Raw genomic sequence first — 15,153 nt, 5'->3', positions numbered from 1 at the left:
GTGTAAAACTCGAAGATTGAGTTTTGTTTCCGTGGCTGTCGAATATGAAACGTTGCAACCACGGTCACACGCGTCCCTACTTGTCTTGACTACAAGTCGTGGCTGAGCAAAGGGAGTGCGCCTCCGCTTCTTGAGAGATGTCTTCGATATCAGCGCAGGGGGTCGTCGAAAGAGCCAGCGCCGAGTTGACCAAAAGAATCAACGGTCTGGGGCTAAGAGCGTCTAAACATCATGGTTGGTGAATTAATTAACATTATTTTTTTTTCTTGTAGTACGATATAGGACTTGAAGATATTAGAGGAATCATACCTCGCATATGTATTTAAGGAATTTGGAAAAATGGACTGATCGAAGAGATTAAGGAATTACCGAGTATTCAAATGCGATTTTTTTTCAACCGAGTCGATCTGAAATTCTTAAAAGTATTTGTTAACGTTGAAATATATGAATTTTTAATACATTATCAAGAAATGAGAAATACGATCAAAAACATTCTTTTGTGATTTTCATCTTTAAAATTATTAACGTTCTGTATCTTTTATTTTGAAAATTATTAACGTTTCTACTAAATACACAATTCAATATGGTATTTACCAAGCCTTCAAGCTATTAAATAACTTGCTGAGCAATAAATTCATTCGAGTAAGGACGATCCTCTAATTATTTCAAGCACCTTGTAACTTATTTTATCCTTCATGTGAATGGTTCGGGAATAATTTTAAATCGATACCTAATTTGGAATTGTCTAGCTTCGACCTAACTTAAACATATAACTCATAATCATCGATTCTTTTAAAGAGAGCTTCGACAGGATGTTATTACCAATTAATTTTCTTTCTCTTCCTGTCCTTTTTATTCATTGTTTCATCGTGCTGGAATCTTAAACAGTCGCCGAAGCGGGGCGATCGACGAATTTGGCCAGCCATTATTGCGTAATCACAAATACCAATTGATTTCTGTTAAACCGCAACCCCGAACCGCTCCTTGGTCAATGTTTCTTAATTCTGCGTTGTACAACATTACCCGGTGCATCGTATGCTCGGTGCTGTCCCGACGATCTTCCTCCGGAACGTTCGTTAAAGCGGCCACCAAGTGGTTTTAGTCGCAATCTGAACTGCAATGGAATCGATAGCATTCGTCCTCATGCACGTGGAAACGTAGTACTTAGCCATCTCGTAATCTTTTACCTTGCATTCTATTTTCCATTTGCTTGAAAATCTGGGAAAGATATACATACATACAATCTTTTCAATGTAACTTATACCTTTACAACGTTATATCTTTTATGTACTTTTTATGGATGACTTGAGGTTTAATTTTGAATCTCATTTAGAGGTTAACTTTATGATACTTATATCTAATATCTAGTATCTAAAACTAGAGCTTAAGTTTTAATAAGACGTTGTTAGGCCTCGTGTATCGTTGAAAAATATGGCAAAGATGTTGGACCATTGTCAGCTGAAATAAGTATTTAACTGTAACTTATCCTGGTTTCCTATCGTTCGTATATGAATGTTAATCATCTCAACTATAGTCATACTAATATAATTTCATTTACTAACAGAAGTATATTTCTAAGAAGTATTACTCTCGAGTATTAGTCTTTTCTATTGAGTTCTAGTAGGATACGGATATCTGATACATTTGTTTATCTTAGATATACATTTAATACCAATTTCCAAAAACTGTTGAAATTAATAATGGCTAGTTAATAATGAAACATTCTAGGTATATACGTACTGTGTATGTAGTGTATTATATTGTGCAAAAAGTATATTTATAATATACTTTTAATTAAAAAATAAACTATTATATAAATAATATAAAAGTATATAAGATATATACAAGATATATAAAGATATATAGAAGAGGTTAAGATGACTGCACTGAATATCATGGTTTATTAATATAATGAATACTTAACTGTTTAAATAGTTTTGCAATCTCTGTGAAATACATATTTACATTAAATATCTTGTAGCATCCATATACACTTGCTAATTTGTTAATCAAACTTTATCAATACAATTGTCATAATCACGCCTTGTTACAATACTAATGACATTTCAAAATGTTTCGTATAACATATAACATACCCATAAAAAGTTTCCACAGATATCCGCTCAATTCGTTTGATTTCGTGCGCTACTGTAGAGGCAATAATAATGCAGTCATAAATGATCAGGCATTGTATGTTTTGAACGTGACACCTGAATTTATTTCAACCGTTGTTAATTGTGGTTAATTGTTAGCACGAGAACATCGTATCGATTGACATGACTAGGTCGACGATTCACGGACCGGAAATATCGGTGAATCGACGATTTGTCGTGTCTGACGAACACGAGAGCCCGAGCATCGGGTTTGCTTGAATGGGAATCCGGGAGACAAAAGGCAGCGTACGCATGCCGGTTTTCATACGGCCGAGAAGTCGCGACAGAGCAAGAGATTTATTTTAACGCGTAAAATAGGTAATCACCGTGGCGGCTGGATTGCCGCCAGAGCCCCTGCACGACTGATAAAATTGTGGCAGATCAGCCAAACCCCTCCTCTCAAACAATTAATCATTCGTTACTGTATCATCGCATGATCGTCTTTGTTTCTTCGAACAAAAACCCAAAACCATCTTCTTAATCTTTTTCATGAAATTTAGATGCTGCAAGAAAATAAACTAGGATTAGATGATGAACATCATTCGATTCTCTATTTTTTATTTTGATTATCTACGAAGTTTAGATTATTATAAATTATATTATATGAATGTGAAGGAATTACTCTAAGATCGTTAAGATTAGAAATTTTATAGAGCTTTTCTTGTTTTTCTAAATTAATATAAAATTATTGTAATTCCATATAGATACATAGTTATCTGCCATTATATCATAAAATTATCGTATTAATATGATTTCAAACTTCTTTGGTTCAAATGATATTCATTTCATAAATATAAAATTTCTTTTATGTTTGAATTTAACATAGAGAAGAAAATAAAAAGTTGTACGAGACATTTGTAATAATTTTCATATTACATCTTGTTAATTCGCCATCTGAAAAACAAATTATTACATTAAAGACAATTAGACCAGTAAGTATTTAAAAATCTCCATATTTTCGTGTTCTCAATAAAGATTTCTGCAGTAGGGAATCTCTATTTACTTACACGTGGAACTGATCAATACTGGCTATAAATTTGAAGTGTCGTGGCGTATAGAAAATTTTTGTCACGCTGCAACGAATTTTATTCGAATCGGAAACATTTTTCAACAATCTATTCGATACATTCTTTCGATTGCGAATACCGGCGAAACTATCGTTCGATAAACTTATCGATCGAGCTACATCTCGCGATAGAATAGATGTGATGCGAGATACGTTATTGTTGCTTGATAAATAAGTTGGATAAAAGAGCAGAATTGTACTTTAACGCGTTAACTGCCACATAAAGTTTATATATTTTTCTCTGGAAGCCGTAATAGATTGAAATATGCTGCAACATAACATTTAATTTTTATATTAATTACAATATTTCGATACATTACAATAGAAAATTATATTATATTCGCACATTCTTTTCTGATTACAGTATTTAAATCATCCATATTGTTGAACATTTGTTAACCTATAAGATTTATCTTGTACCACTTATTTTAAAGAATTTAGTAACGTGGTTCACGGATGACTAGACTGCGGATTTTTACGCAATTATGAGAAATTTTAAAATGCAATAATGCACAGAACGTGAATAATTTACAAAAATGTATGAAATATCCAAAGTACAAGAGTCTCTATATTATTTAGCAGGTAAAATAATTTTTTGCTAAAGTTCCATTTCTTTTATTATACATATAAAACCATGAATTTACATATAAATCCGTAGTATACCAACTGCGACCATCACCGTAGCAATCAACGTGTTAATCGTAGGTGGGCACAATTCGCGGGGAAAAAATGCTTGCCATGTGATAGAGAGATAGAGACAGGAAATAGAGATGTACCCGGAGCCAAATGGGACATACAGTTCGAAAATAAAACGAAAATAACTTACCGCATCTTCGCAGCAAGTTTACCTTTACAGAAAAGCCTTTAAAGACATGATCTTCAATCCTCATTACAAGCACGGATCTTTAAAAATTATATTGGATATAGAAACTTGTTTTAAACACCTTTGTCTACACATAATATTTGTAATATTTTTATGATAGAAAAAAGGAATTCTTTTGTATATAAATGCTATTTTATGACAGATTATTTAATGTAGATAATTGTAGTTTATTTCAACTTATAGATTGTTTTAAAAATATTACTTGAATAATCGAAGAACTATTTGGTCATTGGAAGAAGCTTATGTTTTAGATTATTTCTATAAACATCGATACGGAATCCTTTTTTAGACAAGGAACACCTTTGTATTGTTGATAATATGATGTCAATTTTTTTCAATGGAAGAAAAGAATTATTTTGAATTCTTTTGTAATATATTTGACAGAGGTGATTATGATTTATTCAAATTGATAAATTTAAAATATTTTCGTGGAGATCTCTGTAAATCAATGATCATTGAAAGGATAGTTCATCCTAAATTTGACTTTACAGGCAAACATCGTGAATATTTAAATTCATGAACAACATAGATCTGTTTCTGCAAACGAATGTTTCATATACAGATGTTCGATTATGAGTGTTTATAATCGAGAAAGTAAATATTTCTTTAAAGAAATTTACGAAAGCCTTTAACATGGAGGAGTCTTCTGAAACCTAACAACTTTCAGCTTTATTGAGCCGATATTTCCTCTACACTGTTCCAAACGACTATGATAATACATTCATAAAAGTTTTAGTAGTCATCAAGCATTCATAAATTAATTATATAATAATTCATATAAGTAATTCATAAATTATTTAACTCCTTGACATTCTTAATCATCCCATTTAATCGCCTGTTTGATCCAAATGGATTATTGTATAATATTGGATGCAAAAACCATCTTAGGACTCTCAGGATAAAACATTTCAATAGATTCTCTACTCTCTATTATATTTATTTCCCAAATCTTGTTATTTATCTTTAATATTGACAAAATTTAAAAATGTTAGTTGACAAAGCATTATAGAAGTCAGAAGTATAGAAGTCAGAATATATAATACATAAAATATTGTTTATATAATTAATACATGTAATACATAACATAAATGAAAAGAAGTTAATCCTAAATCTGATGATAAAAGAAATACAATTATTGTTTTAAATATTAAACAATCTCTATTGAAACGTATTAGGTATCAATTGGTAATTGAAACAAAGGATGATGTTTAAATAAACCATGGGAATGTTTCAGGTGGGGGAAAGGCGAGCGTCATGGAACGCGTTACGCACGTGTTCTGCGGGAGCGGCGGTGTTCCGTACACGAATTTGCAGAGCGCGAATAATGCGAACGCAACCCCGGAAAAGCCAAGCAGGAGCGTGCCAACGTCGATAAGCAACATGCCTTCGGTGAACAACAAGAGCCTGAGCAACGTCGGTACACCGAGCAGAGCAAGGATATCGAGAAATCGAGGGAAGAATGTGCCGTTGGCGAGCGGTGGAACGGGCGGATACGTCGCGCCCACCACGTGGGATCAGCTGATGCAAGACGATCATTTCCTCAGTAAATTCTTCCTCTACTTCACCGCCATCGAGAGGAGGATTTTGGCTCAGGTGCCAGCGATTAAACGATCGTTATTAATCTAACTTGCAACAGAGTTGCACTCATCTTTGTTTTTTCTTTTTTTAACGCGTTAACATGTTCCGTCCTCAGTGAGAAGTAAGATAAGTTCGGTTGAAAGAATTACACTAGAATATACAATCAAAGAAGAATGGCGCTTGTACTGAATACCTGATACATACTTTGTTATCTTCTTTCCTATCTGTTTTGTTTGGGAGCAGTTAAGAGGATTGTATAAAATACTGTATGACATACATAGGACAGAAAGTGATTCCCTATGCGAAAGTACATCAAAAACGTAGAATAACAGCTTTTCGTTGAAGGAACAGTATTGAAGATTTTGAGAATTTATTACGTACGATATAGTTTATAGGGAGGATTTGTATAGTAGAAGTTTGCTGATTTTTCTGCCACTTATGATACTTAGTTCAAATAATGTGAGTTTAGGCTCAGATAAGTAGATTGTGAACTGCTAAAATTTTATTTTACTATTATTGACGAAATGAAGTATTGTTAATGAAACTATCCACTGTACTTTCTTGAATCTAACTACTCGTAAAAGTCGTGCAGATTTTGTATAGAAAAGTAATGGGTATTATAGTGTCTGTTGAGCTTAAAATTAATTCTCGGATGAAAAAATTTCACTTGATACTACTAATTTAATTTTGCATACGGAATCCTCTTGTATAATATCGTTTCCATAATACTTTTGGCTGCATTCTATATATTGTCGAAGCTTGTAATTTTATTGGAAAAGTAGAATGCGCTCAATCCTCAATTCTTGGCATTGATTCGCCGTGGAATTAAAGATAGTAAAGATTGACGATGTGGATTAGATAATAATCTTTTCACGGTCGTGCAAGATGATTCTTCTTGGTCGTAAAATAAATCACTTGTGATTAAGGAAAGTCTTGTTGCGTGATGCTTTGTTAAATGACATATTTGTTTAGCAACGGACGTCAAACTTCTTGGCTATCGACTTGTGTATATGCATACGTCGTGGACTCGGGCTGATTTACTGATTTATGTTTGGAAACGCTGTTCAATTATAAATAATAGTATTAGAAGCCTTTTCATACTGGTCGAATGATCTTTCACGGGAGATTAGACTGATATACGATCTTGCATATATCTTATACAAGGTTCTTAACTGTCATCTGGTTCTGGTTCTAATATTGGTTTAGATAATCTATTAAATTAAATTGTTAAATTTTAATTCGATAGATTATTTAATTTTAGGGTATTTAAATCCATTTCGTGTTTTAAAAAGCATAAAGTATTTTAGAATTAAGTAACTTAATTGGAACAACTAAGTTCCAACTGTTGAGAGGATCGCTTATAACTTCACGATACCAGTTAAGAGTTCATGTCATAAAATTAAAGCATCATTCTATTCTCCTTGGAACAGTAAATATTGATTCTCTCATTTGCTTAGAACAGAACAATAAGCATATATAAATCTATAAATACATAATACAACTTATCTAGTTACTTAGACGCTCTAACATGATAGGATGAAAGGAAAAGTCTCTTAACAATACTGTTTAAGATTTAAACAAACGTTATCCCACCTTCTTTGAACAGTATATTAATATTGATTCAATCTTGATGCAGTTTTTATATAAGACGTCTATTCCAGGATGTCCGTCCCACAGGGTTCTACGTAGACTTTGCCAGCGTACCTCGATTAAAAATGGAAGCACTGCGTGCGCATTCATAAATATTTTATTAAGCAGTTGTCACAAACATATAAAATCATCCTGGCAAAGGTTTTCTAGAATAACTTGCACACCTAAAAATAAAACGGAAAATCTAACAACATTGAGATTCCACTTCCATGATTCTTAATTTATTCCATGGCGAATCGAGTACCCGTGAATTTTTCAATTGATGTACATTTCTTAAAATTTTGCATCTTTGATATATTTTATATTTTTAAAATGTTCTATTCCTGAAGCTTTATATTTCTAAAAATATACAAAAATGTAACGATTCGGTGATTTACAGGTGTGCTTAAGATGGCGAGATATACTTTATGCGCGACCTCGACTCTGGGCAGGTTTAGTGCCCGTGGTGAGGTGTCGTGAGGTGCGTGCCATGCCTCCTAGTTCACGCACACGGCTCTACGCCTCCTTAGTTAGAAGAGGCTTTCATTCGTTGGTTCTTCTCGGCGCATCGGATGAGGATATCCCGGAACTGACGCACGGATTCCCATTAGCGCAGAGAAATATTCATTCGTTATCGCTTAGATGTTGCGCCGTTACTGACAGGGGGCTTGAAGCTCTCTTAGATCATCTACAGGTATATACATACATGTAACTTTCCTTAATACAAAACAACCATTAAATTTAAAGACCATAAATATTTCACTTAAAAAATTAGCATTATTACCTTTTGATTGCAGATTAAAGTTACAGCAGATTTTTATTGGTGTATAATACGTAAGAATTAATTGAATTTTTCTTTCAGAAATAAGCCTTTTTTATTCTAAATGTCTCGTTTATGATATATTAAAAACTGACAATGAAAAAGGTTAAATAAATTTTAATAAAAAGTACGTTGGGGATGAACTTTCTTTCAAGGTCATTTTTCTCCAACTTCTACAGTCAAAAATATTTGAAACATTCTGTGCAATCCAAATATAGACATTTAAATCAATTGTTTTCAAAATGTTGATCATGCATATCTTGTTGATTAAATAAATGAACTACTACAGACTTCATTCTTGTTTTCAAAGCTCTCAAACAAGCTACTACTTTCTTTTCTTTTCTTCTTTATATCGCTCATTTATTTGATACAGAGTAAATTAATGAGTAGATATTAAGGAAAGGGGGAGTAGAAGTTTCTCTAATGTTTTTATATTTTTAGGCGTTGTTCGAGCTGGAATTAGCTGGTTGCAACGAGATAACGGAAGCCGGCCTGTGGACTTGCTTAACACCTAGAATAGTATCGCTCTCCTTGTCGGATTGTATTAATGTGGCCGATGAAGCTGTCGGTGCTGTCGCTCAATTGCTGCCGAGTCTCTACGAGTTCTCGTTGCAGGCTTACCATGTAACCGATGCCGCTCTTGGATATTTCCACGCCACTCAAAGTAGCTCCCTTAGTATCCTCAGGCTGCAATCCTGCTGGGAACTCACTAATCATGGTGTAGTCAATATTGGTAAGGAGCCTTTATTTTGAAATCTTGCGTTGCGATGTTATTCGTATTTTGTTTCGAATAAGACATTTCGTATGTCTTTCGATTAAAGCATAAGACATAGATTTAAATAAAAATTGGAGCAAATATTCATTTGGAGTGTTTAGTAATACAAAATCAATATAACATGAAAGAGCGTCATATCACGAAAAGTTATTTTTGAATATAGTATCCACACTTTTAGTTATTTATGTTTTACTATAGTATGACAAAAAATAAAAATTGAAAAATTGACATATATAACAATAAAACGTTGAGTAATGTTCACTGCTGTGATAAAATGACAAATTGTCTTCCACTAAAGACACTCGAGGTGTCTGATATTATAACGTGGTTGAATATAATAAGAATAGGTACTAATTAGTCTATGAGTTATCATGTTAATTATTATAGTGGTGTCCTCGTTGTATATGTATAGTAAAAAATACTCCAACATAACTCAAGACGTTAACGTCGCGTAAAGCGGGACAGTTGCAAAATCGTTTTGCTAGGATCCAGGTAGAAATAATTCTTGATGACGATACCGTGAAATTAAGTCAGGTGGTGCACGCATCCGACCATTATAAATTTAGAATTAAGGAACACCGCTTTATTTAGCTTTCAAGCTGTCAGCAACAGCTCAGACTCATGCTTCTAAGTGAGTACACGTAGCTACTTCGAGGACAACGACCAGATGTCGTTATTTATATGGTAGTTTCGTATTTCTCTGTAATAAGTTAATGAAAAAGATTAAACAAAAAAAAGAAAAAAGAATCTTAGAGAGTGTATAATATACTCTTCATTTTCTGTCTTATCTTCCAGTACATTCCTTGCCCAATCTGACTGTCCTGTCGCTGTCTGGATGCAGTAAAGTAACAGATGATGGCGTTGAATTGATAGCAGAAAACTTATCCAGGCTTCGTTCGTTGGATCTGAGCTGGTGCTCGAGAATCACCGATGCGGCTCTAGAGTACATTGCTTGTGATCTGAATCACTTAGAGGAGCTCACATTGGACAGGTGAGAACTGTTTAATTATTGTAGGACTTAACATAAAAAGGGATCCAACATTTTTTAAAGTTTCGTACAAAGAACGATGATAAAGAATATATGAAGCAAAACATTAAATATTCAATAATGTAAATCAGTTGAAAACAAATTGCAACGTTGGTTTCCAATGAGTTCAGAGAAGAGGCATTCAGCTGCAACCGACGAAAATGAAGAGGCATACTTCCCTTTTTCTTAACTCTTCTTTTAAATCGCGCTAAATGACACTGCGACCCACCGCGGTGAATCCGTACGATCCATTCATGTTCTACATACTAAACGCGTTAACAAGCATTCTATTTACGATCAACTATTGTGCAATACGTCCATGAATCAGCGTTCGTCGATGCATTCAGACGCCTAAGGAGACGAACTAACAATCTAGCAACAAATTGGCTGGCTGTAGGAGATAATATATATATATATATATATATATATATATATATATATATATATATATATATATATAGAATATACAGTTGTTCTAAGCGATATAGCGAAATTCTAACTGATGATATTCACAGTCACATCCAAACACCTTGATTTTTAAATTGCAAATGATTTATGTGGATAAAAATTTCTAGAACTTGTTTTCCGAATAGTACACTATAGGATACATTTTTTTAAATATACAGCAGAACACACTATATCCTTTACTTTTATCAACTAAGCACTCTTGTCCATAATTCGTCTGCCACTTGTTAATCCTAAACATAATATTTATTAAAATAGATTTCTAATAATATCTTCAAAACATAGTATAATTGAATTTTCTTTCAATACGTACGACTTATAAACTTGTCAACTTCATTTTTGTAATTACAAAATTCATTTATCTTTATCTTAAATATATGTACTAATAAACGTTCGATAATTTATGGATAGGAGTGTATGTCGTTTTCGAACTTGGACTCAAATGATTTGGCTTCGTTTTCATGCCAATTTGTCTTCAATGGAGACGTTAACGAATCTATGATGAACAGAAAACAATTATTAAATAATTTGGCGAAGACATCGTGAATAGACGTTATAGATCCTTCCTTTATTATCTTGAAGTTTCTAATTATGTAATCATATAATCTTTAATTTAGAAAGTGAAATAATAATGTGTTGCAGCTATAGATTTCTCAATCTATAAATCTATGATAAATCCATAATTTAGATATAATTATTATAAATAATTATATTTAGAAATTAGATTAAGATATAAGGATAAAGGTTCGTTTCTAGGAAAGAACGATATCATGAAAAATATGAATCGAAAAGCAACGAAAAAATGACAAAATGACAAAACTTTATATTAAGAGAAGAGTCGAAGCAAATAGTTTGTTAAACTTTTCTTTCTTCATCTCGCGTAGATGTGTGCATATCACAGATATAGGCGTGGGCTACATTTCCACAATGGGATCATTGAGCGCATTGTTCTTGAGATGGTGCATACTACTTAGAGACTTTGGACTTCAGCACTTGTGCGGCATGAAATCCTTACAAGTACTCTCCGTGGCAGGTAAGATCAACCTAAAGCCTGCACTATATGTCCCCTACATTGCACGTCGAAATTTAAAGAATAAACTTCACCGTCCCCCCTTTCTCAAAGATGAACAATTATTGAACAAATGTTATTTCCAAACATTTACCCTTTTTTCATATATAAATAATTGACCAATGGTCTTGTAATATTTCACAAACAATTAAAAATTTACCTTTCAAAAATTTATCTATTTCTATTAGGTTATCCGAAAAGTTTCTTTCGTTTCATAAGGCGATAATAGATGAAATAATTATTTCTGTTTTACATTATTTTATTGATTAGGTATGATCCATTTCATTCTATTTCTATTATTATGTTCGTGCATAATTCAATAAACTAATATAAAACGAAAAACATTGTGCGTCTATTATTTCCTTATAGAACGAAAGAAACTTTCCGGATAACCTAATATGTATAAATTATTGATGAAGAATCTTACATTCTTCCACAAAGAGAAAAAAGGTATTCGAAAGAATTAAGGAGTTAAGAAATTTGAATCATTGATCAATGGTGTTATCATCTTTCAAAAATTGATCTCTTTGTATACATAAACTTTTTTATATAATTTATACTATTTCACAAAGGAGGAAAAGTAAAAATTCATTTCTGTTAAAGAACATAAATTTTTCACAGGGTGCCCATTGCTCACAAGTAGCGGATTATCGAGCTTGATTCAGCTTCGACATTTACACGAGCTAGAGTTAACTAATTGTCCAGGAACGTCTCAAGAGCTGTTCGATTATTTGCGCGAACACCTACCGCGCTGCCTAATCATCGAATAAATGACGCTTCGTTGGGAGCAGGGCAACAGCTCCAGCAAATTCCTTTGCGTTCCACACAGAAGACGTTTCAATTCCTATAGAACGAGACGACAACATAAAAAGATGTTTCACGTAAAGCAATATTTAGAACGAACAAGAGTACTGACTACGAGAGGAGGAGACGATGCGGATACAGATAGGAAAGAAGCAATTGACGTCCATACACAAGCAGTACCGCAAATTATTGTTCTCTCTTGTAACGACAAAGGATATAAAAAATGAAAAAAAAGGATATATAAGAAGAAAAAAAGAAAAACACTAGCCCTAAAAACATGCAAACATGTTAACACTAAGATAGCGCGTAGACATTTTTAATACACCAGAGCTCCTGTATGAATCGCACTCCTTTCTCGCCGATGCTACAACTTCTTATCGGATCGTATATGCGGTTCGATTCGTTTTGTTCTTTCCTTTTTCCTTTTTTGCATTTTTCGTCGAAACGCGTTTGAAAAAAATATGTAAAAAAAGAAATGCAAGAAAAAAAGAAGAAAATGCAGAAAAGTATGCATCTCTCAATAAATTGATATCTTATATGGAGTTTCATACGTCGCCGCTTGATAATAGAGAAAACAGAAAACAGGAAGCAAACGAAGAGACAGTTTAATTATAGTAGGTTCTCGTTAAAACGAAGAAAAAAAATGAAAAAATGATATATAAAAAGACGTAGATATTGTACGACGAAATGACACGACAGACTCAACAGTTAGAACTGTGATAAATTTTTATTATACGTATGTTGTTCTACTTTGACTATATACATATGTCTAGGGCGTTGTTTAAACCTGCTTCAACGTTTTAAGGATGCGCGTAATTATCAACGCGTTAGACGCGTTGCTTTTTTTTGAGAGAAAGAAAGGTATAATAAGCAAGCTACGATCGTAATAAAGTGATTAAAACAAAAAGATAAAAGAAACCAAAAAAGAGTACAGAAAAACATTCCGGTTACGTGTTAACGAGAACTTTTATTTTACGAGACATCACGATCCTGCGAGTTTTTCATTTGCTCGACGATGTGTTGCTAAATAAACGAATGAAAAAAAGAGAAAAAAAAACGTTAAAGATCATTGCACATGTATGTACTATTTAGAAGAAAAAAAAAGTTTTTAACTTATATTTTACCTATGTATATTCTGCTGTCATGTAATTAATGTTTCCTACATTTAAGGCTTACATCTAGCTAAGTTCCCAATGTTTTTTCATTAAATGTAATGATATATCGCAATATAGAAAAAAAAAAACGTATTTTACGTGTTTAATACTGTTAACTATATTTCGACGGTTATTTAAAACGAATCAGTGTCAGTAATGATCCAAGTCAACATGTAAGGTATTGAAAGAGAATTTTACTCCGCCGTTGCACAATAAGTGCAACGTTTTTATGTTCAGACTCGTACTACCGAATAACTTCTGCGTAACATTTTAGCATTAACTCAATTTCTGACCGAACTGAAATTATTTTTTGTGTGTTACCACATGTTTAGCACATAACGTCTTTGTATATATTGTACAAATATGCGGTTAATAATTCTGTTACCAATCAAAACTAAATATATAAAATATATCCGCACAGTCGAAATTCTATCGGAGGTCGGGTCGCATGCGACGCAAGTCATGGATGTAACTTATAAGAGTGATATATGGTAACATGATGGAATGTGCTGTGAAATAAAAATTTATTGATCTGAACTTATTTTTGTACTCTTAGGTATTTTCCCACCAAGTGAGTAGTCCAAGTCCTGGCTCATCAATAGCAGCCTATAATACAAAAATAAAATAACCATTATTTTTCAGTACAATGCGCAATATATTATTATTTATATATGATTAATAATCAATATCTTAATCATACACTTAAAGTATAAATACCTACTCCTAAGGTATATGGAGATGTATTTTTAGCTTCTGATTTCTCAGTCTCCCCGGACATATTTGGTCCCGTAGGTAATGCTTCTGTGAATGTTTCACTTATTACCCTGAATCGTATAATTTCTCCTAAAGTTTACAATTTTATTACCTTATGTATTCTTGTTTCATGAAGCAATCAAAGTTTTTAAAATGATTTACCTGCATCCATAAACAAGTCATGCTTTTGACCATCTCCTGTATCATATTCCCACACCCATGCTTGTTCTATTTGATCAAACCTTGATGGATGTTGCAATTTATTAGGTGGTATTACAATATCTTCAAAAAACCCTAATGTTACTGTAAACAATGTTATGGTAAATAAATGGTATGTGTGGTATGTTTATGGTAAATAAATCATAAATGGAAGTAAACATTAATATTGCTCTAAGTATTACCATGAACACCATCAACACTACAGCTTCGTATCTTCCCTATTAATATCTCTTCCATAAATGGACGGAACACAATGAAACGAAATACTACTTTGGTATGCGATGCACCATCCCCAGGAAAAATATATGATTCCTCAATTTTTGTAATATCATGAAGAGCAATACAAAGACCAACATCAAGATAAACCTTAAACAAATAAATTAATAATTCTATCTAATTCTACTGGTAAAATTTGGCTGCAAATATTTAAATGAAATTATGAAATTTTACCTTGTTAGCTAATTTTCTATTGAGTTCATCTGTAATAGCATCATTTAATTTTCGTTTGAATTCCCATGGTGGAATTCTAACTGTGTCCTTTAATTCCGCGAGGACAAACATTAATGTATTGTATATGATAAAACGACTAAAATATAAATCTTAATATAAAAAAAAATCTATTGTTTCACTAACACAATATTTATCTTCTGATTTCGATAAATATCCGGAAGTATGATTCCTGTCACAGACTTTGCGTGCTTTAAAGATAGTAAACCACCACTACGAATGCATCGAAATAAACTGCATTACTGTCAACA

At 32.7% G+C, this 15,153-nt stretch overlaps 2 protein-coding genes and 1 long non-coding RNA gene across 3 annotated transcripts; 1 reads left to right on the top strand and 2 right to left on the bottom strand.

Annotated features, from left to right (window-relative positions):
* Nucleotides 1-95: 95 nt before the first annotated feature.
* On the top strand, nucleotides 96-13,960 carry LOC117153618 (uncharacterized). The gene is made up of 7 exons (XM_033327821.2): nucleotides 96-234; nucleotides 5,337-5,695; nucleotides 7,710-8,003; nucleotides 8,571-8,862; nucleotides 9,700-9,895; nucleotides 11,281-11,429; nucleotides 12,087-13,960. The coding sequence occupies exons 1-7, from the start codon at nucleotides 138-140 to the stop codon at nucleotides 12,233-12,235; spliced, it is 1,536 nt and encodes a 511-aa protein (XP_033183712.1). The 5' UTR covers nucleotides 96-137; the 3' UTR covers nucleotides 12,236-13,960.
* On the bottom strand, nucleotides 106-2,052 carry LOC143302716 (uncharacterized). The gene is made up of 3 exons (XR_013058447.1): nucleotides 1,925-2,052; nucleotides 1,024-1,218; nucleotides 106-222 (listed from the first exon to the last, which is right to left on the bottom strand). It is a non-coding gene; the product is annotated as an uncharacterized LOC143302716 (long non-coding RNA).
* Nucleotides 13,929-15,111, bottom strand: Polr3H (RNA polymerase III subunit H). The gene is made up of 5 exons (XM_033327830.2): nucleotides 14,846-15,111; nucleotides 14,578-14,761; nucleotides 14,339-14,479; nucleotides 14,145-14,266; nucleotides 13,929-14,029 (listed from the first exon to the last, which is right to left on the bottom strand). The coding sequence occupies exons 1-5, from the start codon at nucleotides 14,954-14,956 to the stop codon at nucleotides 13,976-13,978; spliced, it is 612 nt and encodes a 203-aa protein (XP_033183721.1). The 5' UTR covers nucleotides 14,957-15,111; the 3' UTR covers nucleotides 13,929-13,975.
* Nucleotides 15,112-15,153: the final 42 nt, after the last annotated feature.

This window comes from Bombus vancouverensis, chromosome 1 (genome assembly GCF_051014615.1).
Source record: "Bombus vancouverensis nearcticus chromosome 1, iyBomVanc1_principal, whole genome shotgun sequence".
In the NCBI taxonomy this organism is placed as follows: Eukaryota; Metazoa; Arthropoda; class Insecta; order Hymenoptera; family Apidae; genus Bombus; species Bombus vancouverensis.
Note: the sequence above shows the minus strand (reverse complement) of the source record. Positions and strands in the feature narration are given on the sequence as shown.

Excerpts from the sequence above, each read along its gene's own strand:
- LOC117153618 (XM_033327821.2), top strand. The coding sequence starts at position 138 with ATGTCTTCGATATCAGCGCAGGGGGTCGTCGAAAGAGCCAGCGCCGAG. Across the intron at positions 5,696-7,709 it reads AGAGGAGGATTTTGGCTCAG|GTGTGCTTAAGATGGCGAGA; the intron begins GTGCCAGCGATT and ends GGTGATTTACAG. Across the intron at positions 11,430-12,086 it reads ACAAGTACTCTCCGTGGCAG|GGTGCCCATTGCTCACAAGT; the intron begins GTAAGATCAACC and ends AATTTTTCACAG.
- Polr3H (XM_033327830.2), bottom strand. The coding sequence starts at position 14,956 with ATGTTTGTCCTCGCGGAATTAAAGGACACAGTTAGAATTCCACCATGG. Across the intron at positions 14,762-14,845 it reads ATAGAAAATTAGCTAACAAG|GTTTATCTTGATGTTGGTCT; the intron begins GTAAAATTTCAT and ends TATTTGTTTAAG. Across the intron at positions 14,030-14,144 it reads CATCTCCATATACCTTAGGA|GCTGCTATTGATGAGCCAGG; the intron begins GTAGGTATTTAT and ends TTTGTATTATAG.